The sequence below is a fragment of the Nycticebus coucang genome, chromosome 2, assembly GCF_027406575.1.
Source record: "Nycticebus coucang isolate mNycCou1 chromosome 2, mNycCou1.pri, whole genome shotgun sequence".
NCBI classification, from domain to species: Eukaryota; Metazoa; Chordata; class Mammalia; order Primates; family Lorisidae; genus Nycticebus; species Nycticebus coucang.
In genome coordinates, this window is record NC_069781.1 from 43125952 (window position 1) to 43153657 (window position 27706).

General features: G+C 46.9%; 2 protein-coding genes across 2 annotated transcripts; both read right to left on the reverse strand.

Annotated features, from left to right (window-relative positions):
• Positions 1–17178: 17178 nt before the first annotated feature.
• On the reverse strand, positions 17179–19604 carry SPAAR (small regulatory polypeptide of amino acid response). The gene has a single exon (XM_053566742.1). It carries the CDS (start codon positions 18551–18553, stop codon positions 18326–18328), a length of 228 nt encoding a protein of 75 aa, XP_053422717.1. The 5' UTR covers positions 18554–19604; the 3' UTR covers positions 17179–18325.
• A 2347-nt stretch (positions 19605–21951) lies between these two features.
• Positions 21952–22887, reverse strand: HRCT1 (histidine rich carboxyl terminus 1). The gene has a single exon (XM_053566756.1). The coding sequence runs from the start codon at positions 22797–22799 to the stop codon at positions 22431–22433; it is 369 nt and encodes a 122-aa protein (XP_053422731.1). The 5' UTR covers positions 22800–22887; the 3' UTR covers positions 21952–22430.
• Between the last annotated feature and the right edge of the window lie 4819 nt (positions 22888–27706).

The window sequence follows — 27706 nt, forward strand, 5'->3', positions numbered from 1 at the left end:
CTCAACAATGGCCCATTCATCCCATTCATAGCCAGGCTTCTTTCATTTATGTCCTTACCCAACTTTTCTGACTGCATCATTATTTTGAGGCAAATCCCAGACACTGCACCATTATACCCATAAATGTTTTATCATGCCCATAAAAAATGGATCTCTAAAAGATAATGACTTAACACATTGCACAAAACTCTTACCATGTGTAAAATATTATTAGTAATATCTTAGTATCATTAAATATCTAGTCATTTCTAAATTTGAAATTTCTACTTGTTTCACAATGTCCTAGTCTTAATCTCTCTCTCTCTTTTATGGTTCCTTTGTTTGAATAAAGATCTAAATAAAGTCCTTTCATTGTGTTTGGTGTTTTGCCTCCTTGAGCTTTAATTTCCTCAGTTAACTGTAACCCTCTTACCACACCCTTAATTTTATCCGGCAATAAAAACCATAAGTGGAAAAAAGCAGCGGTGGATTAGCAAGATTGACAGTTGCACAGAGTTCAGAAGGATTTGCCCACAGTTCTTTCCCTTGGGCTCAAGTTGCCTGTTGCGATCTCCATAGCATCCACTGTAGGGCAGAGATTGGGGTGGGCCCTCGGCCCTACGCAGGTGCCCTTCTTATTCCTCAAAGGTCAGTGACCTTTGTTTTCAACCCTGGCTGCTGCCCAGGCAGTTGCTCCTTTTAGTCTGCCTGAACAAGTTTCTTGTCTCCACACTTTTTTCCCTTCCAACCCCAATCCCTGTGATCTCTTTAACTATTCCTGCCTCCTCCCACTGGGGCCTTCTCCTTACCCCCTGCATCTAGACCTGGTGGCCAGTCATTGAGTTCCGTCTTCTTTTCTACTGCATGGAGATACAAATGATTTCAAATGGGTGAACATGCGGGAGGAGATGAAGGAAAAATAAAACCAAAGTACAGCCTCAAGGTCAAGCAATACGAGACATGAGACTTAACTCAGCCAGGAGATTGCCTCTCATGTTACATGTCACGTACCTAGTGCCTAGTACCTAGATTGCCTCTCATGTGCCGCAAGGGTCTCTGTCTCTTTCTGTGCCTCAAGTTGTATTATAGAAGGTGAATTTATGTTATCGCAGATCATCCCAAAAAGGGTAAGTTAGTATATGTTAAGGCCTACAAAAGTGCAAGGAACAGGAAAATTATACCACATAAAGGTGGATTTAGCAACTGCAACTACACAGGTAGGAACACAGTATATGCACAATAAATATTTCTTGGGTGGAATTGATAAACAAAATGATGAACGAAATGAGTAAAAAGCACCAATCCTGACATACTGTGAATATTCGATAATTATTAAATATAAAATAAGCATCATTACCAGATGATTGCTGAGGTCTCTTCCATCGAACTATTATACCAAGGCCCAAGACATGAAGGACCCAGGACTAGACCCACATCTAACGGACACTGGAAGACTTACTTCCTCAGGGCCCAGAACCGGGTGCCCAAAGGAGCTACTGTACCTGTGAACTTTGCACCCAGTTGCCTTCCCCCACTAACTCTGCACTCATTGGAAAGGCAGGACATTGTCCCTAGAGCCTTGGAGTGGACACTTGACATTCCAAACTTTGAACTGCTTTTGCAATCAGCCTCTTGCTGGCATAACTGCTCAAACTTCTCACCAGTTCCAAGAGGAAGACAGACTGGGATTTCTATCTGAACTTTGCTGGTGAGGCTCAGAGGAAAAATGGAGTTCCCTGTGCTCAAAGGGTGAGGGCAGGCAAACTGGGACCCCATACGCAAACCCCTGTATGTCTATTTCCCGGGCCAAAGCTAGTTCCTTCTATTTTCCTGTTTCTTTGTCACCATCTTCAATCCAAATGATGGGTTTTTTTCAGAGTAAAAAATAACACATGCCCATTATAGGAGGTTTAGACAAAAACTAAGCTATCTAAGAAGGCATTTCATTCCCTATGATTAATAGTTGTAAACATTATGAAGTAATTTCCCTCTGTCTGATTTTTTTTTTTTTTTTTTTGCAGTTTTTGGCCAGGGCCAGGTTTGAACCCGCCACCTCCAGTATATGGGGCTGGCGCTCTACTCCTTTGAGCCACAGGCACCGCCCTGTCTGATCATTTTTATACATGCATATTTTTACATAATTGAGATTACATTGTATATGTACATTTATATCTTATGATTGACTTAATTTATATAACCATACTTACCATGTTACTAAAAACTTCCTTGACATCTTTTTAATGTGTAAATAATTTTCAATTTTATTAATATGCCATTATTATTGAATGTACCAATTTGACACCCATAGCTCAGTGATTAGAGCACCACCCACACACCCACATACACTGGGGCTGGCAGGTTCAAACCCAGCCTGGGCCTGCTAAAAACAACAATGACAAGTGCAACAAAAAAATAGCTGGGCATTGTGGCGGGTGCATGCAGTCCCAGCTACTTGGGAGGCTGAGGCAAGAGAATCACTTAAGCCCAAGAGTTTGAGGTTACTGTGAGCTGTGACGCTACGGCATTCTACCGAGGGTGACTTAGTGAGATTCTGTCTCAAAAAAAAAAAAAAAAGTACCATTTATTGGTGAATAGTTACTTTGCTTTCAGTTTTTATTTTTTATAAAACCTCTTTGTTGGGAAAACTTGATCTGTTTCTTTAATGACTTCCTTAGGACTGAGTTCCAGAAGGGATTATTGGTTCAACAGAGATCTGCACCCAAAGCTCTTACCAGTGGATTCTCAAGGAAGGCTCCCTCAAGTTGATACAGCTATCACTCAGGAAAAGTAACTTCTGAAGAAGCCAATTAAATGGCAACAGAAAATTGTATTCTTTCCCTTTTCGAAATATGCTTTCTATGTTTTGAAAGATACTCATTCTGATAAAATGCCACGAAGATACTATGGGATCATGCTAAATTTCTAGGTGCCATTAGCATAAGTTTAATGGCTCCTATTGTATCTAAGCTGCCCAGGTAGCAGAAGGCCACAAGGATGGGTCTCACAGCAAATTTACCTTCCCCAAACTGACCTCTGAAGTCCAGACTCAAACAATCACCTGCCTCTTTGACATCTGTACTTGTGTGTATAATAGAATGTTCAAAATTTAGTAAGTCCAAAATAGAACTAGTTTTTCAAATCCCAGCTTCCAATCCATCCTTCCCAATTTTTCCCGTGTAAGTAAATGAAAGCATCACCACACACTTGGTTGCTTAGAACAAAAATCCAATGGGTCATCCTAGATTACTCTTTCCCTCACCCTCTACATCCAGTGCATGAGCAAGTCCTGTCTGCCCCCTTCAAACTATATCCAAACTGAACCCACTCCATTGGCGCACGTGCTCCCCTGAAGGCCAAACTTCTCATTTCAGAGCATGTCTCTCCCCAGCCCAAAAGCCTCCAATGCTGTCCTGTCACACTTGGGAATAAAACCTGAACTCTCACACAATATGCACCGTGTCCACTTCTCCAGCATCATCTCCCACCACGCGCCCCACCTACCCCGCCTCCAGCCATGCTGATATTAAAGCTGATTCCTAAACAACCAAGCACCTTTCTGCCACCAGACCCAGAATGTGCTGTCCTCTTCCTAACATAGCCCAAGTCACTGTAGGAAGGGCTGCTACAAATGACATCTTCCCATCACTTCCCAGTCCCTGCTGTTTTATTCTTCCCCATAGCACTCTTTACCACCTGACAAATAATGTCCTTGCTTATTTACTGATGATCTCCCCATTAGAATGTCTGCTTTATAGAGAAAGGGCCATCATCTGCTGTGCTTAGTGCTAACAGCACAGAGCACACACAGTCCAGTGCTTAGCACAGTCATGCTCAATAAATATTTGGTATATGAATGAATGTGGTACAAAGCGTTCATGGTGGAGAATGTGCATTCCATTCCCATTGGCTTATCACAGAGAAGACCAAAGTAAAGGTCATTTCCTGCAACTTGAACTACCATTGAGGAAGAGTAAACTGTAAGGGCCTTGTAAAGCATAGGCCTCCGAGACAAACAGAAATGATCATTACATCCATACACCATCATGCTAGATGCTGTGTGCTCTGTAAAATAGACAGGACATTGTCCCTATTCTCATGGATAAAAACATCAGCCAGTTGAGATGCTCACAGAAGGCTTTGACCAAGAGAAATCATCTGTTGTAAGTATACTGCATTTCTTTTTTTTTTTTTCTTGTTTTGAGACAGAGTCTCATTCTGTTGCCCCAGGCTAGAGTGCCATGGCATCATAGCTCACAGCAACCCCAAATTCCTGGGCTCAAGTGATCCTCTTGCCTCAGCCTCCCGAGTAGCTAAGACTACAGGTGCCTGCCAAAATGCCTGCTAGTTTTTCTATTTTTAGTAGAGATGGGGTCTCGCTCTTGCTCAGGCTGGTCTCAAACTCCTGAGCTCAGGCGATCCACCCGTCACAGCCTCCCAGAGTGCTAACACTGCAGGCGTGAGCCACTGAGCCCTGGCAGTACACTGTGTTTCTGAGGATGTTGGAAGCTTAAAGAGAACATTTAGGAAAGTAATCGTTGCAATTTTGAGACTAGAACTTTGAAAATTGGTTTTGTTTTTAAATGCTGATAAATATTAATGTCTATCAAAAAGTATCTGTAGATGGCAAAAATGGATACTTTGTCAAAAGTTTAATTTACTGTAAGCAAGTAGATGACATTTCTGATTTCTCTAATTCGCACCATGAAATTACCTAGCTGCTGTAAGTACACAAGAACGGCATCTAGTGGCTGCTCAAATAAACTACAGATCCTCGAAAGGTCAATTCAGAGAGACAACCAAGTGTTATCTTGTCCATATTGTCACTGGTTACCAGATTTCCAGATTTCACAGCCAGTACAATGGAAACTATTTTTTTAACTGAGACTTATAAGAGGTTACCAATATTTTATTTTGTCAAATTAAGATGTTAAACAATAATAACTAATACCATCCACCATCTAACAAAAAAGAACACCCTAACACCTCCCAAAATAGAAAGAACGTAATCTCAGAATAAAGAAAATGTACTTCAAATTGAAAATATTTAAATTTATTGAAAAATATGTACCACATTGCCTTTTTATTCTCATCCGGAAAATGAGACCTGGAATATTTTATGGATGGGGACCAACGTGTAGACTGGTACATGTACACCGGAACTGCTACTCAGGGAATGACTTTCCTCTATGTAATCTACCTAAATAACTCTCGCAGTGGAGAGTTACTATCAAAAAGTAGACATCCTTGGCTTCCTCTGATGGCAGAACTGGACAGAGGTAGTAGTAAAATGGCAGCCTCTATCCACGGGTTCTGGCTTTGGCTCGGGGCCCTCCAAAGAAGGCTGAACCCCTTTTATTTTGATGTGTGAAAGCAGCTCTCAGACCCAACCCTCACCTCCCAAGACCTCTCCCCTGGTTCCTTCAGCCGATTCCAAACCCTCAGCTGGAAAATCAAAAAGGTACATTTCAGTTTTCCAGGGGTCTGACTGATACAAAGTAAAGATCACTTACTTTAGTGAAAAAGACCCCCGAAAGATGAGAAGTCAGAAAACTTTCATGGTTAACCAACTCAGTGCAGCCAGCAGCTGACTTATTTATCGTCCTTCTTGAAGACAAGCACCTGTAGAGCCACAGTGTCCCATATTACAAATTTATCATCCGTACTTCTAGACAAAGTTCCCCGCCTCACTCTTCCTGAGTCACCGGACAAAGCTAACGTCCTTCATTGGTCACACTCCATTACTGACCTTTCACAGATTCTTGCCAGTGGTCTTTGTTTTCAGCAGGAACTGCCAAAAAAAAATTGAGACAAATTTTGTTTAAAGACCTAGTTGGCTTTTGTTTGTGATTCTAGAATAGGGCAGGTTACACTTACACTCATAGAATGAATGTTCCAATGAAGTGAGCAGGTTGGCTCTATTGACAAAAAAAGGTGGGCTGAAGAAAGCAGAAACCCGGAACAAAACACAGATTGGTTGTTTCCAAGTTCCTTTCCTTACAGGGTTAAGGTGGAGGGGACTTCCTTCTTAGCCTGCCTCAGGTAGACTGGAATCCATCCCTTTTTTGGTGGGGATCGGGGGAGAAAATTGGTTCATTTTAAACTGATTTGATTATGTGGCACGTACCATAAATGACTCCATTCTGATTTGGTCTGGTCTGCTCAGGCCTAGCGCAGAAGGCTAGTCCAAAACAATGGCCTCACAATAAACTTTAACAGAATAAAATCCATTGGTATGCTTTTTAGTTTGTATTTAGCTGTGAGTGATAGAAAACCTTGTAGCAATAGTAGTTTAAATAAGATTTTTGTTTTGCTTCTGGTGTAAAAGCCTGGAAGTAGGCAGTCTGGGGCTGATATAGGCTCCTACAATATCAAGAACCCAGGCTCATTTTATCTTTTTTGTTCCACTATGGGTAGTTCCTATCCAAGATTACTTAGCAGGCCAATGGGACTTTTGTAACTCCAGCCATTATATCCATACTCTGGCCAGATGGAAGGAGCGAAGGCAAAGAACAGCACAACCCCCTCTATGTTTAAGGACCCTTTCCCAGAAGCAGCACCCACTTCTTCTGTTGATCATTCCAGGGAAACTGTTATTGTTGCCTTTGTTGTTTTCTAATAAGGAAAAAGAGGAAAACTGAGGCTGGGAGTCAAGTAGCTCTGTGTGTCTCCACCTGGGCACAAGGTCAGACACAAAGTCAGATGGTCACTGATCCAATCCTGGTGATCAGCCCCTTACGAAAACTCACTGAACTTGACACCAAATCACATAGGCCTCCATGCCTAAAATCTCTTAAAATCACATCAATGAAAATGACCAACAGGCAGAATCGAAAACGACCCATGAAAACATATCCCATAGGATCATAATCACTGAAGCAAATGGTTTAACTCAGATCTCCTGGATTCATATTTTGATGCAGAAATTCCTTCCCTGCACTCCTGAAAAGTGTTAGGTTTTTCCAAATCCTGAATCCTGAGACTAAAATAAGTTGAGAAATCTAGGAACCTGGACAAGTGTCCTGTGAGAATTAAAGCTTAACAAGCAACACCCTGAACTAAATGTTGCCAGTTCAAAGGCTCCAGTGACATCAACTCGAAATTGAGAGTCCGAAACACTGAGACAGGCATCTGGAAAGCTATGGTCAACAGTTCCTGGAGGGGGCAGGAGCCAGAAGGAGAGACTCATCAACCACTCTTCATTGTCTAGTCAGTCTTGTCCCCAACCACTGCCATGTCCTAAGCAGTGGTGAGCTGGAGCTGGCTCAGTATACTCAGGAGAGAGCCTCTCTGCCCAGCTCTCAGCGACTTCACCGTGGTGGCCAGGCATTGACTGTAGGGGGGCATTTATGCCTCCCCTCAGGGTCTGGCAAAGGCTGCATATCAGGCCTTCTTGTTTTCCCCAGGGGAGTCGGTTTACCAGCACGCACTGGTTTTAAGTATGTTTGTGGCCTGGTCTGCTTTTAACACTAAGTCTTTTTTGCAAATAAAATAAATAGTAGTAAGTTTATACCCATAGGATACTCACAAATCCTATGACTGGGGTCAGAAAAAATAACAAGTGTTGGAAGCAAAATAAGTCCTTACATTAGTAATTGCAACAAGTGATTCCATTAACCCTATTCATGAGTCTGAAGGTTAATGTTATTTGAAAACTTCCCAATAATGATCACTGGCATTACCAAGTATTCCAGTACTCACTATAGGTTACAGTTCTTTGCAAACAGAAGAAATGCAAAAGAGAAGAGGATGGGATTATTATAGAACCCTCCAAGATGAAATCAGAAACTGCTCTAAAATCTGAATTAGCAAGAACAATTTTGAGTTCAATAGCAAAATCAACCTAGGGTAGGCAGACAAAACCCTTCATCATTATAAATCAAAATGTACCCTAATGCCTAGAAGATGTTTGAGGCACATGGTTAATATAATAATTCAGCCAATGTCAGTACAAATAAAAATAAATTTTCTACATCTAGGATATTTTGCACAGAGCAAAGATCAAAATTGTCAGATGGAGCACTTAAAGTTTTGTGGTTAAAAAGTTACTTTAAAAACTTGTAAATATTGAGTATCTGTGGTACCATCTTTCAATTTTTAAGTGATTTTTATTTGGCATTTATCTTGTGTTAATGTTCCTTTCTTTTTAACATTTTCTATATCCAGTGCCTACATCAGGTAGAGATAATTTTTACATGTTATTGAACTAATCTTGTCACAATATACTGGTTCATAATAATAATAAATTATTATGAAAAAGTTCTGAAACTTAGCATCCTTCCATCATAGAAAATTGTTCACTATTTTATGGTCACTCATTGTTATTTAAAAGCATGTAAATGGCGTGTTATGAAAAATATAGAATAATTTTATTTTAGGAATGGTTGGGAATTCCCAGAAATTCCAATTCTCATTCTTGAATATTAAATTTAAGTATCAGTTGGGAATTTGGCAACATGATAAGCCCCTTTTTATCAAACAAAATCTACCTTGGAAAAAGATCAAAATGAAGCTCTGGCTGAAGGGAAGGAGAGAATAAGGAACAGGGGTTCTGTGCTGAACTTTGTGTCCAATTTGCTAAGTGACTTGGCAGGGTGGGGTGAGGGTAGGGGTGAGTCACTTTCGTGTCCCTAGGTATTGGTCTTCTCATCTGTAGACTGCAGTTAACACAGCCCCCAGGCTTTTTGTGGGGGACCCCTGAGAGATGCCTAGAGAAGAGCTCTGTAAACTTGAGATGCTTTGACAGCCGTCATGTGCCAGACAGATGTCAGTGTTGCTATTCCAAGGCCCTACGCTGGCTTCAGAGGCTTTGCAGCCCATGAGGAAGAAAGGACATTCTCACACTAAACACATCCCTTATGATGGGAGCCAGATGGGCAGAGCTGGGACTGGAGACCTGGGCTCCAACAGCCGCTCCAGGCTGCTCTCCTGAGATGTCTCTCTGTCACCATTTGTCCCTTTTAAGAGCTGGGGCTTTACCATGCAAACAAGACCCTGAGTTTAAAGTACAGTCGTTGTGCAACTAGTCAGGATCAGGCAGTAACACCTAGAACGCTTTAACCCTCTTGTGAAAGCTGTTATTATAAAAAAGGGAGTATGAATTATGAGAAAGTTCAGAGTTCACTGAAAAGAGGACTGTTAAGTTCTATTTCAGTCTGGAAGTGCCATAAAACATAGAGGCACAGAACTTCAGCTCTCACATCTGTAAAAGCCAGCAGTTCTCTGATGACTCCACTTTTCCACCGGGAAGAGCCAGGGTGCCTCACTCCCTGGATGAGCTCACACAGGAAAAGAACTCAACTTTCTCCATCTGCGTCCTGAGTGTCCTTGCTAAGTAGAGCTCTGGTATCCCTCAGCCCAGGGGGTTCTGCAAATAACGGCAGTTTGTCACAGAACAGTGAGGGTCAAGTTTGCTTTTCTTCACCTTTTACCATCTTTTTAAAAAATACTATGACATGTTAAATAAAATCTGTAGGAGGCCATTGATTTAAACTAATCTTCTTTACTGGGCCCAATAGGCCAAACCAATATGAGGTCATTCATGCTTAATGAAACTAATTAATTTAGGACTATATGCCTCTGTGAAGGGCTGGGTGTTGGTCAGTCACAGCAGCTGACCTTAGTTAATGGCAGAAAGCCAGCTGATTTGAATAATGTAAAATACTGAGTCATAACTAATTAACCAATTAAGCTGTAACCCCTTCTCCATTGTCTATCTATAAATGTTGCCTGGCCATGACCTTGGCTGGAGTTCTCTCAACCTGTTTTGGTTCTGGGTGCTGCCCAGTTCTTGAATGACTTTGTTTTGAATTCTTTTAATTGCTCAAAATAAACTCTATTGAATTTAATTAGTCTAAGGATTTTTCCTTTTAATATGTGTAATCAAAAGCAACACATCCTTCTTCAAATAAGGTCAAACAGTACAGAAGGTAAAAGAGTAAAAAAGAAAAAATTAAAAATCCCTCATAGCTTTTTTTGTTTGTTCATACACACACATATACATTTACATTATTTAAGAGTTTTTTCCTTGGGGAGTAGAGGTGTTTGCTGTTTTTTGTTTTTTTTTTAAAGTGAGACCATTCTGTAACTTAGTATTTTTTTCTCTGTACATAGTAAGCAGTTTCCAAGTCAGTATTGTTGGAAATTTACCATTATATGTAAATATTTCCCTATATTTGGACCTTTATAATGTTTTGCTAAGAAAAACAACGTTGGAAGAACATCCCTAGACACGTGTGTTTGCACATTTGTGTGGGTGTTTTCATAGGATTAGACTGGGATTACAAAGATGTGGAAATAATCCAAATGCCCTTCAATACGTGAATGGATTAATAAATTGTGGCTGAGGCCATTAAAAGATGGAGATTTTGTACCTTTTGTAACAACCTGGGTGGATGTTTCGCCTAAGCAAGTATCACAAGAATAGAAAAACAAGCATAACATGTACTCAGTACCAAATTGGAACTAAGAGATTAACAACTACGGGCTGGCATGAGACAAAAACTCTATAAAATTCAAGGAGGGGGGGAGGGAAAGGGATGAGTAAATTCATACCCAGCGGGTTCAAGGCACAGCTATATTGTACACTTCCTTGGTGAAGGTCACACCTACAACTTGGACTTTAACCTTACAAAAGCAAACTACTTAACCTAATCATGTGTACCCCCATGTTAATCTGAAAGAGGAAAGAAGGAAGGAAGGAAGGAAAGAAAGGCAGAGAGAGAGGGAAAGGAAGAGAAGGGAAGGGAAGGGAAGGGAAAGGAAGGGAAAAGAAAAGAAAGATTGGGATTGCTGGATATGCACAGAGCCTAACAATCGCCACATCATCATTCTCACTACTCACTGAGATGTGTGGTTTCTGGCTCCCCTGCGTCAGAACCGCATGAAGGAAACAGCCAGGATGCAAATTGAGAGTACAAGCTGCAAGAGGTGAGACTCACCAGAGGTGCAGGAGAGCCCCAACAACTTTTGCAGTGGCTGTTTATTGAGCAGATACACAACAGGTGTGAAGAGTGCTAAGTAAGGACGCCCAGGAGCTATATGCTTAAGGACCACACAAAAAGGAAATTACTGCTCTTTCTCCACAACTCCTACAATGAAGTACCATAAAATGTTTAAGGTTTAAAACCTGCTTACTATGGAGTGACCAATCTTATCTCATCCTGGACCGCTGCGTTACTTGGGGGCTTGCCTTCAAGTTACAAGATGTCTCTAGGCTTGCCAGGAGAATGTCTTGCTCTCAGCGTTTCCTTTGATGTGTTAAGAACCGGTGACTGTCCTTGCAAGCATGATGGTCATTCCTCCACACTTATGCTGACCTGTAAGGTGGTCCTGCCCACCCATTTCCCAGGCACAGCAGCTTTCTTCTGCTGTAAGACCTGGTCCCCTTGGAGGCCACATCACTGTGTTTCTTGGAATGGAATCAAGTAGAGGAGCTAATTCAAGGCTAAGTCTTGGTAAGCACTGATGGTTGAGCAAAGGATACTTATTGGCTATAACAAATTACCACAAATGTAATGGCTTAATACAACACAAACTATTATTTTATAGTTCTGGAGAGCAGAGTCCAAAATAGGCTAAAATCAAGATGTTGACACAAGATGCTGTGTCCCCATTTGGAGGACCCTTGCCTTTTCCTTGTGGGCTTCTAGGGATTGCCCATGCTACCTGGCTGGGGGCCTCCTTCTATCATTAAGTTTTTCTTGTATCACATCACTCTTGTACCACCTAACTCTACTGCTTCCCTTTTGCACATTTAAGAACCATTTTGATTGTACTAGGCCCGCCCAGATAATCCAGAATAATCTTGACCAGGATAAAGTCAAATGATTAGCACTTGTAATGCTATCCTAATTCCCCTTTGTAAATATAACACATTCTCAGCTTCTAGGGCAGTAGTTCTCAACCTTCCTAATGCCACGGACCTTTAATACAGTTCCTGTGGGTCGCGACCCACAGGTTGAGAACCGCTGTTCTAGGGATTAGGAGATGGACATCTTTGGGACACCATTATTGTCCCTACCCATATACATTATTGTCCCTTCTGTTCCTGAAGGTAGGAACAGAGGCCATTTTGATTGTACTAGGCCCGCCCAGATAATCCAGAATAATCTTGACCAGGATAAAGTCAAATGATTAGCACTTGTAATGCTATCCTAATTCCCCTTTGTAAATATAACACATTCTCAGCTTCTAGGGCAGTAGTTCTCAACCTTCCTAATGCCACGGACCTTTAATACAGTTCCTGTGGGTTGCGACCCACAGGTTGAGAACCGCTGTTCTAGGGATTAGGAGATGGACATCTTTGGGACACCATTATTGTCCCTACCCATATACATTATTGTCCCTTCTGTTCCTGAAGGTAGGAACAGAGGCCCAACCAGGCCCCCAGTACAGAGTTTAGATCTACATCTGAGAAAGAATCCTCTGGTAGCAGGGCAGAAGCCCACAAGGCTGGGGAGGCTACAGGAGTACAGTGGGGAGGTCTCCGCAAGGACAGTGTTGGTGGACGGAGGGTTAGTTGGCTAACTTGGAAACTGGAGACAGCTGCCCCTTGCCTAGGGCTAGGACCCTCACCCCAGCTACCACTGTGCCTGCGTCTCAGGACAGAAATATAGGCCTCTGTGTGAGCCACCACAGCCTCCTTTCCTAAGTGTAGGCAGCTGACAAGGCCTGGACTGGAGGTTTTAAGTGGTTACAAGGAAGCCCTTCCCCAGGTATGGGCACTGCTACCTCTCTCTGTAACTGGGGGGTAGGGGAGCCTTTGGCAGGGTCCTCAGCCTTGCCTGAACTAGGGACCTAGGATTAGGATCCATATCCTGTCCAGGGGTACAGGCTAGGTGCAGCCAGGCCTCTCCATCAGGCCAATGAGTCCCAGGACACTCCCTCTGCTCTCTTCAGCCCACCCAAGCACACCCTCTCAGACCCAGAAGTTCTAGCAGTCACCCTTGACACCCAGATTCCAGCTTTTCTGGAAACTTGGCAACCGTGCCACCCCCTACACTCCCCAGCTTTGCCTACCTCAACCACGCGAATTAGACAGAAACAGTGTCTGTGCATGTGTGTCTGCCCCCGTCCTTGGGCCTCTCCCTTTTCAGGTGTCTGTACCCATTTGGGGGCTCTGTGCTTGACTATGTTTTCCTCTCTCTCAGATTGGAATTTGTTTGTTTTATAATTTTAAAAAATAACTTTTGTTCCTTTGTATCTGGCTTTTTTCTTGTTCAAAGGCAAATCATTAATTATGAGAAATACAATGCTCCAGTGGCACAATTGGTTAGCGCGTGGTACTGACAGAGAAATACAGCTTAAACAAAAGGGAAAACATTTAAAACATAAACAATCCCACCCACCCAGACAGCCTCCCGTTAAGACCTTGGTCTACAGCGCTCTGCCTCCTCCCCCACACGTGTTAAGTGCATGGCCACATTTATAGGTCCAGTTTTAACTCTGCTCTTATCAATGTATGATAAATGCCCTTTCACGTTAATGAGTTTGAATTTACCTTATTGTTTTTAAGCCTGCCTACTGTTCAATTTAATGGCTGTGCTAGGATTTGCCTGTGGTGTTTAGATGGTTTCTAACTTTTCACTAATACACTGCCTGGTAAATGCACCTGGGGAGGAGGGTGAGGAGTGGGGGTTGTGAGTCTCTCTGTCTCTAACTGTGTCTGCCCTTCAAGTGTCATGTCCTCAGGGGAATGAGGATCTGGCAGAGCACAATGACCCTTTTCTACTCCTTGGAACAAGTGGTTTCCTTTAAGGAGGGTACTTTTCCGGAAAATATGTTATTTCAAGGCCTCCTAGATTCCAGAATCCAGCCTGTCCCTGAGAGAAACACTACCGTAGTTTCAGGACTGGGCAATGTGGAGAAAGAGCAAGGCAGGATGGGTGAAGGGTGCCTCTTCTCCTGGCAGCTGCTTTTAAGGATCTTCACACTCTGAGACATTCTCTAGACAAGGCAGGGCAGGGTGCCCATCTCCTCTGGGCAACCAGGGAAACTGAGGGGTAGAGGCAGGCTAGGATTTGCTCTTGCCTCTGTGTTCAGCAGGGCTGGGATGGAACAGAGCAGGGGTCTTGCTGCCCTTTGTCTGGGGTGAAGCTGGGTGTGGGGAGAGCCCTGGGAGGTGAAGGGGAAGCAAGACCTGTTGCTCGGAGAGGCATCTCTGCAGGGGCAAAACCTCAGGACTGACGGCTCAGGACGGATGGCTGTTAACCCAGAAATCTAGTCCTCAACAGGAATTTAATTGTTGGGGACACAGGAGGCTTCTTGGGCTGCCCATTAGAACCGCAGGTGGCATAGACCCCTTTCTTCTTCAAAGTCTGAGAGGCAAGTGGGAGCAGGTGTCAGCAAGGCTTTTGCTCTGGTAAAACCGACCAGATCAGGTCCCCTGGCTTCCCCTCCTCCTGTGGATATGAAACGAGTTCTGCTGAGTTTGCTCGACGCCACTCATGGAGGAAAACGGCTGTTTAGCATTGCCACCGAGTGGCTCCCGTCAGTTCCCACATTATAAGATGGAGGTTATGGGGTTGCTGTGAGCACTGAAGACAAAGTGATGTGGAAAGCAGAATGCACCTGTAAGAGTCCAGCAAAGAGAAACTGGAGTGAATGGAGAGAACGCTAGATTTGGGGAGTGGCAGGTCCAGGTCCTGGGGTAGCTGCGGGTGACCTTGAGCAGCTGCCTCCCTCGCTGCCACCAGATAAACACTCCTGGCTTCGCCAGCATGTTGGTGCCAGCCAAAGTCCTGTCTTGGCACTGTCACCTCCTGTGGGAACAGTGGGAAGAGACCGTGCTTTCACAGAGAGGGGCTTGGAGCTGGCCTGAGGCTGGGTCCCTCAGCGGGCTGGGGAGAAGGGACGCGTTCCCCACATCACACACACACCACAACACACACACTCTCACAGTCACCCACGCACAACATACACACCATTCACATGCACACGCACAATATTCACAGCACATATACCACACACACCGTCCCACATATACACACATGTATACCATCCTCACATCACACATAGCACACACATACTCTAACGTGGAAACATATACACTCCTGCTCTAGCATACCACACATGCCCTCACCCCACTGTGGGGCTGCTCACCCCACTAGAACCATTCGCACTGACACCATCACCAACGCTCATGCTGCAAACTCCAGGGACCCTGCTCTGCTCATTTTGCCAGCCCCCCTGCTGCCTTCAACCAGCTGACCCACCCTCTCAGAGGCACCTTCGCCCCAGTGGGGCCACCAGATTAAACGCAGGATGCCCTGTTAAACTGGGATTTCAGATAGACAACAAAAAGTGTTTTAGTGTAAGTGTGTCCCAAGCAATGCATGGGACATATTTACACTAAAACCTTATTCGTTACCTATCTGGATATTATGCATTATTTGGAACATACTTACATTAAAACATTATTTCTTGTCTATCTGAAATCCCAGTTTAACTGGGTGTCCAGTATTAATCTGGCTGCCCTACCTCCCAGTCTCTGCCCTGCACGCCTCACTTCCATGGCCCACTCGGGTTGCTCCCCCGGGCCCTGCCCTCTGCCACCTGCTCCAGGGTACTGACGTTCACTGCCTTCTCACCTCCTGCTCCCCACCCTCCTGGGATGGCTTCTCCAATGTCCTCAGATCCACCTCCATCCAGGGGCCTTCTCCTGGCCCCTGCTACAGGAGCCGTCTCTCCCCTGCAGCAGCAGCATATGTGCTGTGCCGCTGTGCGTGTTCAGAGCCTGGGCCTGCCCAGCCCGGCAAGCAAGGCTGTCTATGCTGTGGACACCAGCCAGGTGTGGCAAGATGTGCTTCCCTCAGAAGCTTTCTGCTGTCCAATCTCATCTCCTCATGCTTGGCCAAGCCGAGCTGCTGGCTCCTCTGGTCCCCTGTTCTTTGAACCTTCACTCATGCTGTGCCCTCTGTCTGCAACACCCTCCCCCAGGTTCTTATTGAAGTCCCCTCTCTTCTTCAAGTCCAGCTCAAGGGCCCCCTCTTTCCAGGTTTCCCTGGGTCTCCCAGCTCTGTCTCCCTAGAGCACCCAAAATGTGTTATCTGTAGTTTTATCCAGGAGTTCCCTGAGTCTAAATGTCCAGTTGACTCCCATGTCCCCTGGACAGGGCTGGTATACCATCAGAGCTCAGTTAGTGTTTATTGAACGGAAAAGTCAATGATTGAATAAGGGAATGAGTGATGGAGTGAATAAATAAATGCATGGGTAAGTGAGGAAGTGAGACTCAGGAAGCAGATAGAGAGGTGACTACAGAGCTGGGTGAGTGGATGGGTGGGTGGGTGAGCAGGTGGATAGCAAGTGAGCAAATGAGAACTCACGGCATGACAGATCACCTGCCACCTGAGGAGGGAAGCAATCCCTCACCACTGCCATTGTTTTGTTTTCACAGTCCTGTGACTCCAGCCTACAGGCACTCCCTGGACTGGTCCACACAGGGAGGACCCACAGCCTGACTCTCTCCCTGTGGGAGGGCTGTGACCACACAGTACAAGAGCAGAGCCTTGGGACTGGCTGTCACTGGCAGGCGCCTGCCCTGGAGCAGCCCTGACTGTGCCTGCGGGTGGAGGGAGGTTGTGCTGCTTTTCTCTCCTTCCAGATCCTGCCCAGCTGTCTCTCCTCTCCTGGAGTGCCTGTGCCCAGGAAATCCAGAGGGTATGTCTGAACACCCTCCCCCACTTCTGACCAGTCTAAGTACTTCCGGGAACAGGACCACTCCATTCCCATGGAGATGTACTGCCTGGGTCCATCCCTAGTAAACATCTTGCCCCCAAACTTTGTCCCAGAGTTCGCTTTCAGAGAGCAAGATCTACGACAGTGCACTCAGTTTCCAAGGCCTCCCTGCATGTAGGTAGTTCCTTACAACTAGCCCCTGCTCAGGGGCTGTAGTGTTCAGAGTGACCAGAAGCTCCTATCCCCAGGCTGGGTCCCTGCCCTCCTCTTCAGCCTGACTCTGTCCCTGAACTTTCCCCCATGCACCTCTCTAGCCCCAGCCCTCCCTCGGGCAGTCACATGGCATGGTCAGCCATCTGTGTACCCCCTCAATACACAGGTCCTGGGACAGCCACCCATTCAGAGCTGGGTTCAGGCACACACAGGAGGCAGGAGACTCACAATTTTGCACGCTTTAAACCATACTCTTGAAATCTGGCATGGCATTTATTCCATGTCCACAGAGAGAACAGATTTTCTATTAATAAAAACTGAATAGCTCTTTATTTGTGATGAAAACAAGAGCTTTGTTACATGCTCTGAATGTGACATTTTAACTTTTTTGGAATTATCTTTCACTTCGTGATTTCTCTATCATTCCTAAGTGACACAAGTCACTCACATTCTCTTAGAAGTGACCTGTTAGAATAGAGAAATAAAGTCTTATTCAAAATATGTTTAAAAATCTTCTTTCTGGGTGGCACTTGTAGCTCAGTGGGTAGGGCACCAGCCACATACTCCAAGGCTGGCAGGTTTGAACCCGACTTGGGCCTGCTAAACAACCATGACAGCTGCAACAACAACAACAACAACAACAAAATAGCCAGGCATTGTGGCGGGCGCCTGTGGTCCCAGCTACTTGGGAGGCTGAGGCAAGAGAATCGCTTAAGCCCAAAAGTTTGAGGTTGCTGTGAGCTATGATGCCGCAGCACTCTACCCAGGAACAGCTTGAGACTCTGTTTCAGAAAAAAACAAAAAAAAGTCTTCTTTCTGGCTTCCTGCTAATAAAACATCTTGTACTTTCTGTGACTCTCGTTTTCTCTTCTGCTTCCTTTTGTGGTTTTCCAAACCAGATTTGGAAAGGCCCATAAAAAGATATGCATGTTCAATTATAAAATCAATCACTTTTCCCTAGGAAGCAGATTCTTGGTTTCAGAATTTCAGGACTGATTTCAGGCAGCTGGCAGGGAGCAGGCCTCAGCGTTAGGCTCTGTGCAATGTGCAAAAATACTCAACCAGGGCGCAGATAAGAAGCAGTTTCTGAAAATGTCCGCTTGGGGGCGCTGCTTCCCTGGTGGCAATAGGACCAGTGTCACAAGCGCTGTTTACAGTAAGTTCCAGTGACGTGTCAGTGCCAGGTGTACATCAGCAGAGCTAGCCCACCACGCAATCCGACGCTTGTCCTTTCACTGACTCCCTGGACATTTCCTAAGCCCATGCTGTGGGCAGAGCCCAGCTGAGCTTCAGATCTGAGCTGACTCCTACCTGGTCCCCACACGGTGGATCCACCAGGCTGGAGGGCACAGCAAGCCAAGATGAGAGGACATGAGGACACACAGGACACAGAGGGGAAGGTCAGGAAGGCAGGACTCAAAAGTGGGACATCAGGGCAGTCCTAGGGGACTGCTAGGCCTCACATGAAGGTCCAGAAGTCCCGGGCACTTGGTGCTGGCGGGGTGTGGCGGTCAGGCCCGGTGAAGAGGGAAGCCTCCTGGTGAAAGGTGGCCACGGTGAAGCTGTGGCCGGGAGCCCCCTGAGGATGCTGGGTCCTTGAGTCACAGCTGAAGCAGCAGAGGACGCAAGTGATGGCCACAGTGACCACGAACAGCACCAGTACCACCCCAATCACTGCCGTCTCCATGGCCCGTGTGGCAGCTGACTCCTGAACAGATGTGGGTCCTCCCAGAGCCTTAGCGCCCCATCCAACAAGCTCTCTTGGTGATGGCAGGGACCCGGTGCTCCTCCAGCGCCCTCCCTTGGTCTTTTCTAAGAAGACACTGGTCTGAGGCCCTGGGTCACGCCCACCCTCGGCTGCGGGGCACCCTCACAGTGGGCCTGTTGCTCAGATCTCAGATGATCTCCATTTTCTAAGCCTTGGGCCCGGCTTCCAAGAGCTGTGGTCAACTTCATGACAGCTTTTAGAAGGAGCATTGTCCTGGAAGACGTAAGACTCCCTGGACGCAGAGGGGGTGGGGAGAAGGGAGCCTGGCCAGCCCTGGTCCTCTGGCGACTCCTACGGATTTCAAGAGCATAAGGGTAAAGACAAAATACTCCCCCTCCTGTGGAACCAGGAGGATCTGGCTCCTCCCTGGGAGGGACCTTGGGCCAGTCCTTGACTGGGCCTATCTGCTACCTCCCCAGCCCCTGGCTCTGTGCTGGGGGCAGGGACACAGATGGGCAGGAAGGCAGGCGTCAGCTCCAGGCAAGGTTGAGACCACTCACAGGTCACCACAGGCGCCAGGGCCTTCAGCAGCAGCTGGGGGCAGGGGCACTTTGCACTTAGCCTCCTTTTCTGAATGTTGTTGGAAGTGTGGGGTTTAAATAGAGCAGAGTGTACTTCCCCCGGAATCCCAGCCCCTTCAGTCCCTGCAGGGCCTGGAGAAGCCTTCTTCAGCGCAGGCCTTCCCCAGCCCTCTTTGCTGCCAGCTCAGGCCGGCTGCTCACAACCAGGTGCCCTGAAGACTTACCCTGAGCTCCTTGAGGACCAGCGTTGCCTGTACCTTATGCTATGGCCTCCCTGCCTGGTGGCTGCCCCAGGGGCCATGAAGCTCCTCCCCAGGTGCTTGGTCCTGCTTGGAACTTGGCTCCAAGATGTCTGAGCAGCTATAAGCACTTCCTGAATTCCTTCCTCTAATTGTGAATGGGGGCCCAGGACCCACATAGCTGCCTTCCTCAGTGACAGCCTTACCCTGCCTCCCACACTCCATTGCCATTCCTGTCCCGCCCCATCCTGGGGGTTCTGGGGAATGAGGCAGGCCAGGACACTGAGTTCATCTGCTAGAAGGGGTTCCATCCTGGCCCTTCCTAGGTCAGAGCCTTTTCACACCCAACACCTCTTGAAAAAACACTGTACCGTTAGCTCCACTTTCTTGGTGTTCTGAGAAATGGAATAGTAAGAAGCAGTATCTCAGGTACTGGACACGGCCAGGCATTATCTCCTATGGTCTTTCCAGCAGCTCTATGTAGTCATATTGTCTCTGTCTCACAGTTAAAGAGGCTGGTGGTCATAGAGGTTAAATGACCCACCAGTGACCCACTGCTAATTAGCAGTAATAACTAGAGCACCAAATGGCTGGGGAGGGACTTCCCTCCTTCCTGTCCCAACTCAGTGCTCTTTCCAGGTACCACATGACCACAGAGTGCTCACCTGACTCTTCAGTTTTACTCATCAGGGTGCAAAGGCCCAGAAAGGGCAGAGGTCTGGCCCAAGGTCACACAGCATGGGTCCTTTTCAGTTTCTCCAGGGCCCAAGGGAACTTTCTTTAGAACCAGTATTAAGAAACTTCCACAAGTCTTGGCCCCTATTGCACAGTGGTTACGGCGCCAGCCACATAAACAGAGGGTGACAGGTTCAAACCCAGCCTAGGCCAGCTAAACAATGACAACTGCAACAAAAAATAGCCGGGCGTTGTGGCAGGCGCCTGTAGTCCCAGCTACTTGGGAGGCTGAGGCAAGAGAATCTCCTCAGCCCAAGAGTTTGAGGTTGCTGTGATGCCACAGCACTCTACCAAGGGTGACATAGTGAGACTGTCTAAAAAAAAAAAAGAAACTTCTACAAAATAAGAGTTGACTTTTCATTTTCAGAGAAAATGATGCCCTGTCATATTCTCGTTCTTTCCTCTTGCTAAGATGACTGAACATCGTGGGCCTCGGGCTCCTCCCACACGGGGAGCATGCTATGGCCATGACAGGAGACAGACCCCTTGGGTTGTGTTAAGTGGGTAACCAGAAGCAGAAGGAAGGAAACGATGAACTCATCTGTAGGGCCCGTGTTTTCTGAATAGAGGGCGTGTTTCAAGCTTGATAATTTGTTCCTTTGCCTGCTCTTTGTGGGTATGCGCAGTCATAGGTTGCCTGCCATAGGTACGAGCCATTTAGCATTTTCAAACTAGAATGAAGGATAATGGCTCAACCCTCCTGTCTTCTGACTTGTATGGGTTTCCTTTTCCATTTCTGAGATTTGGGGGAATGGCTTACTCTGATTTGATTCATCTGTATAACCAGGGTTGCAATGAGTAGCGACAGAGGAGGCTGTGGCAGGTGCCCCGGCTGGGGGGAGACCTGGGCTAGGCGGAACACCGGGATGGAGAGGCACCTGGACTCAAAGGACACTGCAGAGGTAGAATCAACAAGGCGTGGTGACCTGTGGTTCACTTCTTACCTCAGAAACCTAGTGTGAACTTGCGTCTCTCCCCTTCAGTCCCCCTCCTTCAGCCCTTGTGCAGAATCCACTAGGAAATAGCAAGGAAAGAGGACATTCTGTTCCTGTGAGTCACCAGGCCCCTGACTTCCTGACCAGCTGTGCAGCCCTGGCCCCTGCCTCTCCTGGCTCCCAGGCCCGTTCTCCCTCTACTTCCCGCCCAGCTCACAGGCACAGACTGAAGCCTCAGAACCAGACCTCCTTCTTCATCATGGAGTCTACCAGCTGTTCTTAGAGCTTTTGGGAATGTGCCTCTAGGATTTGGCAAGAGTACATCTTTCTTATCCATCCCACTTTAGGGAAGAGGAAACTGAAGCCCAGAGGAAGCAAGCACTCTCCTAAGGCCACCCAGCAACCCATCCTCCAGTTTCAAGAACTGCACACCCTCCCTCCCACCCTGCCCACCATACACAGGCAGCAGCTAGGGTTGGCTGGAGACCCAAGCTAGATAAGAAGCCCTGACCAACGAAACTGAATTCAGCACAGGCTGTAGGGTGGGGTTTCCATGAGTCCCGAGCTCGATCTACTCCTGTCCTTTTCCCAGGGAAAAGGACAGGAGTAGAGCCCTAAGGAGCCAGGCCCAGTGGCTTCCACACTGCCCTGAGACCTCAGACTGTCCCCCAGAAGGCCACAGCCTCTCTGAGAAGGGCTTCATGCTATTCCTGAATCCTCCCTTGGGGCTCAGGCAGAGCCACCCAGTTCATAGCCAGGCCCTAGTCCCAGTCTGAGGTCCAGGCACATGTTTCCCATCAGAGGAGCAGTCCCAGGGCTGCATAGACACAGGCCCTTGGCTCTCTCCCTCCTACTGTGTTGCAATCAACAGCCTCTTCACAAAAGCTTCTTAGTGGTTTTTATTTTCTTTGATAATGCACCAATGAATTGACCGCCAGCCCCATATTGCCTTCTCCAAACCCACAGGGCATTCCCGGTGTCTGTCCTCATGACCCACCTGCCAGAGGCCTGCAGCTGCCTCTTAAGGATGTGGAAGATGAGCATTTCACACCCAATTGTGTGCTGGCTCTGCCAAGACACCCTTGTGACTTCTGGGGCCCATGGGGAGTCACAGTCACAAGGTAGATGTCCAGTCCCAAAGGACCATACCTGCTGTCTGTCCCCAAGCATCCTAGAGTCTGCAGGGCCACAAGTGTCCCTCAGTGCACTGGGGCATAGTATATGAATAAGTCCTAGCTGGACCTAGGTCACAGTACCCCTCATTTGCCCCAGAGAAGCATCCTTTTACACAGCAGGTTTACTTGTCCTGGTAACAGAGGGCCCAGGCAGGGCTGGCTGCCATCCACAGGCACCAGCAGTGGCGGCCTCAACGAGCGTGGCGCGGGTGATGGCGGTGGGGCTGGTGGTGGTGGTGGTGAGGAGCATGGTGGAGGTGGTGGTGATGGAGGCCTGTATTCCGCACGTGAGTCACATGGCCATGATGATGGTGATGGTGAAAGTTTCCCAGGTGGCCCTGGCGCCGGAAGAGCCAAGGCTGGGCCCACCGGACTCGGTTTCCCCGTTCAGCTGGACGGTTCCTCTCCACATCAGGGTCCTGTCGTCCATGGAAAAGGCAAGCAGCCAACAGCAGCAGCAGTAGCAGAACAGCCACTGCAGTGCCTGTGACCCATCCCACAAGGGCTGTGCTCCCCAGGAGGCCTAGCACCCGGGAGCTGGATTGTCCCTCTCCGCTCATGGCTCCTTGCTGCTCCCTGTCCTCTGCTCAGCCTTCTCAGTCTGAAAATTTCTTCTCAGCTCCTTCAGACTGGACAGCAGCCAGGGAATGTGGGTGAAGTCTGTTTGGACTGGAGCTGCCGGTCAAGGGCAAGTCCAGGCTGCTGTTAACCCTGTGGAGGCCTGGCAGAGAGGTCTGGAAGAGATAGAGGCGCTGTCAGGCCTTGTATGGTTGGGGAAGATCCCTGAGTGTTGGGGCCTGTGCCACTCTGCCACTGGGCTGAGGAACTTCTCCTGCCTGGACTTCTTTTTTTTTTTTTTGCAGTTTCTGGCTGAGGCTGGGTTTGAACCCGCCACCTCTGGCATATGGGGCTGGCGTCCTACTCCTTTGAGCCACAGGTGCCGCCCCCTGTCTGGGCTTCTTGTAGAGACAGTATAGCGCAGAGATTAAAAGCATGGACTTTGGAACCACACAACTCATTAGCTCTGAGACTGTGTACAACTTAGCTACCTAACCCTGCGGTCTCCAGTCCCTGGGCTGTGGCAATCTGCACCTGTTAGGAGCCAGGCACAGAGGTCCACCACCCCTCAGTCCCCATCCCCACCACAGTCATCAGGGGAGGAGGGGTTGTCTTCCATGAAACATAGCAACTGGGCCAGAGAGGAGAAGGTGAACAGGGGGCCATCGAGCAAAGCAGTGGCCAACGCTCCTCAATGCTAGCATCACCGCCTGACCTCCGCCTACTCTGTACTCTCCACCCCTTCCATGGAAAATTGTCCCAGTGCCTGGTTGGGGACCGCTGACTTAATCTCTTTGTGCCTCAGTTTCCTCCTCTGTGAAATGGCTAATACTATTACCTTTCTCATAGGGTTTTCTGAGGCTTAAAGGAGTTGAGACATAAAGCACCTTAGCCTCCCATGTAGTCCAAATCCATTGCAATAATATCATGGTTTGATACCATGTTCTCACATGCTTGCCATTGATACTATTGCAATGGATTTGGACTAGTTTACATGGCAGACATTGTCATCTGAGAGTCTGTGATTCCTGTCCTGCAGCCCACAAAGTCCTCCAGGGCTCTGCACTATCCTGAGCTCAGTGAGCTTTGGAAGCTCAGCGAGGCACCACAGGCAGACTTTAGCCATTTAGGGAGGCCCTCTGCCCTGCTGGGTCTGGGAGGCAAGAGGGCCCAGGGTCAATCCAAGGTTGCTGGGAGGCAGGAAGGAGGCCATTAAAGGTCAGGGCCCAGTCCCAGCCTTGGGCTCCCAGTTCAACAGTCCCAATGGGCCATAAAGAGCATGCCCCTTGCTCTGTCCCATGGTCCCCACCAGCAGCCACGAATGCCATTCCTGCCTGGTGGAGAATTTACAGAGCAGCCAGGGTCTGAGCAGTCACTCTCTCCCCTCCCGCTTCTGGTCCTGAGTGCCCTGAGTTCCTCACAGGAAGCACTTGTCCCATCCTGTTCCCAGGCCTCAGGGACAGGCACTCACTCTCCCCGGGCAGCCTTTGCTGCTATGTGCTTTTGGGGCTGTTCTTGAAGCTTTTCCTTACCCGCACTGGGACATCCAAAGCCATCCCCCAGGATGGGTTCCTGCCCCTCCCTCCAGGCTCCTCCTGGGCCCATGCTCATCCTCCTGCCACCTGGAGGAATGTCTGCAGGCACCGGCAAGGCTGCTCTGAGCTTTGGCAGCAGCTCCACCCAGGACCTGCGGCAAACCCTTTCCCTGACCCTGAGTCCCACGACAAGAGGTGACATCCAGGGACACCTCTGACTCAGTCTTAGCCAAGTTCTCTGAGGAAGGCCTTAAACCCTTAGTGAAAACCCTCACCAGAGGAAAAGGCTGAGCATTCTTTCCAACCAAATTGGGCTCAAGGGGCAGCAGGTATAACGAGTCTTAGGGCTTCTTTGACCCTTAGGAAAAGTCTTTTTGAACTTTTAATGATGCTGGAGTAAGAACTCCTCCACAGATTTCTGGGCCCTTGGAGCCCAGCTGCCTTCCCTTGAGGGAGAATTAAGGAGGCAACTCTGCTCTAAGGAGGAGGAAAAGGAAGTCAATGGCATTTTCTTCTTCAGAACTTCTCCAAGGAGACTCCCGCTCCACACCAGCCACTAGAGTGGGGGCAGGGCCTACAACATGTGAACTGGAAGAACTTCAGTCAGCACAAATGGCCATTGGAGGCTCACCCAGACTCTGCCCTCACTGAGTGGTAGGGAAACAGAAGCCAGAGAAGAGAAGGGACTTGCCTAAGTACCCCCAGCTTTGTGGGCTATTCTACACGGAAGGAAATCAATGCAGCACCAGGCCTGCAGGGAGAGCTGTTCAAAGTGAGGGCCTGAGATCAGCTGGGACCTTCCACAGAGACAATGGGAAGATGATGTGTAGGCATGGATGAGCTTGAGGGAGCCAGGGTCGTGGGACCCCCACCCACACACGCCATATCTATTTTCTTAGGTGCAGGTTCATTCCCCATCTAGACTCCAAGGTGGCCATTTTCCTAGATGCTTTGGGTACTCAGGGGCAGGGGGCCAGGCTTTGATACTACAGTCCTTCCTGACTTCAGAAGGGACTGAAACCTTCATGGAAGCTTGACTAGACACAAGGGCTCGAAGGGCTGATGACTTTAGAGAAACTATGGCTATGTCTAAGGATTCCCTGGTTCAGAAAAGCTGTTCTGTGGCTTTGTTGTCTTCCTCTCCCAGGGTGTGGCTTTCTGCACATCCTGAAAGCAGCCTTCCTAGCTAAGGAACAAGAGTCCCAGACCACACGGCTGACTGGCAAGCTTTTTGATGGGTAATCTCATCTCAGTTTAATGACCATACTTTCCAGGGTACACAGACTCGTGAATATACTTGCGTGCATGTGTACACCTGTAAATCAACATCACACCAATAATTGTGTGTGTACACACTCATGTATATGCACAAGTGCATACAAGTTCCAGACAAGCTCACAAACTTCTGCTTGTACTAGCTGCAGGTGGTTGTCCAAGTGCATACAAGTTCCAGACAAGCTCACAAACTTCTGCTTGTACTAGCTGCAGGTGGTTGTCCAAGTGCATACAAGTTCCAGACAAGCTCACAAACTTCTGCTTGTACTAGCTGCAGGTGGTTGTCCAGCAACAGCAATCACATTGTTTTCACTAATTAGTGGCACCACCTAGTGGTCACACTGTAAATAAATCAGTTGTGTTGTGCACCGTCAAAAGTTAATGGTATCCTGATTCTTATTTATAGGCCACAATTCGAACCCATGCTTTTAACGTCTCTTTGTTCCAAATTTCCGCTGAAATAGCCAAATAACTGAAAAATGGAAGATACAATTGTATCCACACTTGAAATCAGTAAACAATATCTTGAACTTTAATGAGTTTCTACAAGATACAGTGCAAATAAAACCAAGCTGATGGATATATGTTGACTTATAAAGGGCACTCCTGGAAAGTAATGGAGGATATGCCCCAGAAGCCCTACAATAAACATCCAGAACTGGGAACAAGGATGAAGTGGGCACAGGCAGGAAACAAATTGAGGGCCGACCTTGGGTGTCTGCTCACAGAGAAGTTGTTCACGGCTCAGCCCATCTTTTTGGTTTGCACAACAAAACAGGGACACTGGCCATGAGGTCCCTAACCTGGGAGCTCATGCCAGTTACAGAAAGGAAACATTCGGCCTCTACAAATGCTGGTAAGAATGTTCCCAGCCTAGCAGCAAAGTTCTCTCCTCTTCTCAGATATTCTTCCTGACCTAATCATGGCAAATTGGACCTCCCAGTCTAGAAAACTAAACCACAATCTATTTTTCTTCTTTCCCTATTGTCTGGAACCAATATGCTTGAAAATTATCTACCTGATCTTTCATAGATGTTGTTTCATATCCCAAACTAGATCTAGGTCCCTCCAGAAAGTGAGCAAATAGAGAAAAATCATTAGACATAGGGAAAAAAGTTAAAAGGTGTTGTATCCTTATTACTAGGGTTACTAGATCCTAAGAAATAGAACCAGTAAAATTTCCTAATTTATATTCTAAATACAATTCCATAGGTCAATCTATATATCAATATGGGAAAATGTAAAAGCAAAAAGTTTATTTAGATTAAAAACTGAATCAAGAAAGACTGTTTTGAGACTCTTCCATATAACTCAGAAAAAATAAAGAGAATAGAAGAGAGAGCAAAAGAAAAGAAAGGTCCAAAACTCAAATATACTTGAAAACTAGACATCCCAGAAAGAGAGACTGGAGCCCACAGAGAAACAGTCAATAAAGAAAGAAAGAAAACTTTCTGACCTGAAGAATTAAGTCTTTAGATCAAAAGGTGCACTTAGTACTACTAGGCAAACTATTTAAAGAGGCCAGATCATCTAGGTATATCCAGATGAAAATTTAACTTTTTTTTTTTTTGAGACAGAGTCTCACTTTGTCGCCTTTGGTAGAATGCCGTGCCGTCACAGCTCACAGCAACCTCCAACTCTTGGGCTTAGGCAATTCTCTTGCCTCAGACTCCTGAGTAGCTGGGACTACAGGTGCCTGCCAGAACGCCCGGCTATTTTTTTGTTGCAGTTTGGATGGGGCCAGGTTCGAACCCGCCACCCTTGGTATATGGGTCTGGTGCCCTACCCACTGAGCCACAGGTGCCACCTGAAAATTTAACATTAAAAGAATAAAGAAAGGCAAAATAATATAGCCATTATGGAAAACAGTTTGACAGTTTCACATAAAACTAAACACGCTCTACCATATAATCCAGCCATCACACTCTGGAATTTACCCAAGTGAGTTGAAAACTTTCGTCCAACAAAAATCTACATATGTATGTTTAAGTCTATTGGAGCCATTTTTCCAAAAGCATGTTCTCATGTCATGTGTCTGTGTCACACGCTTTAGTAATTCTTGCAATATTTCAAGCTTTCTCATTATTATATCTGTTATG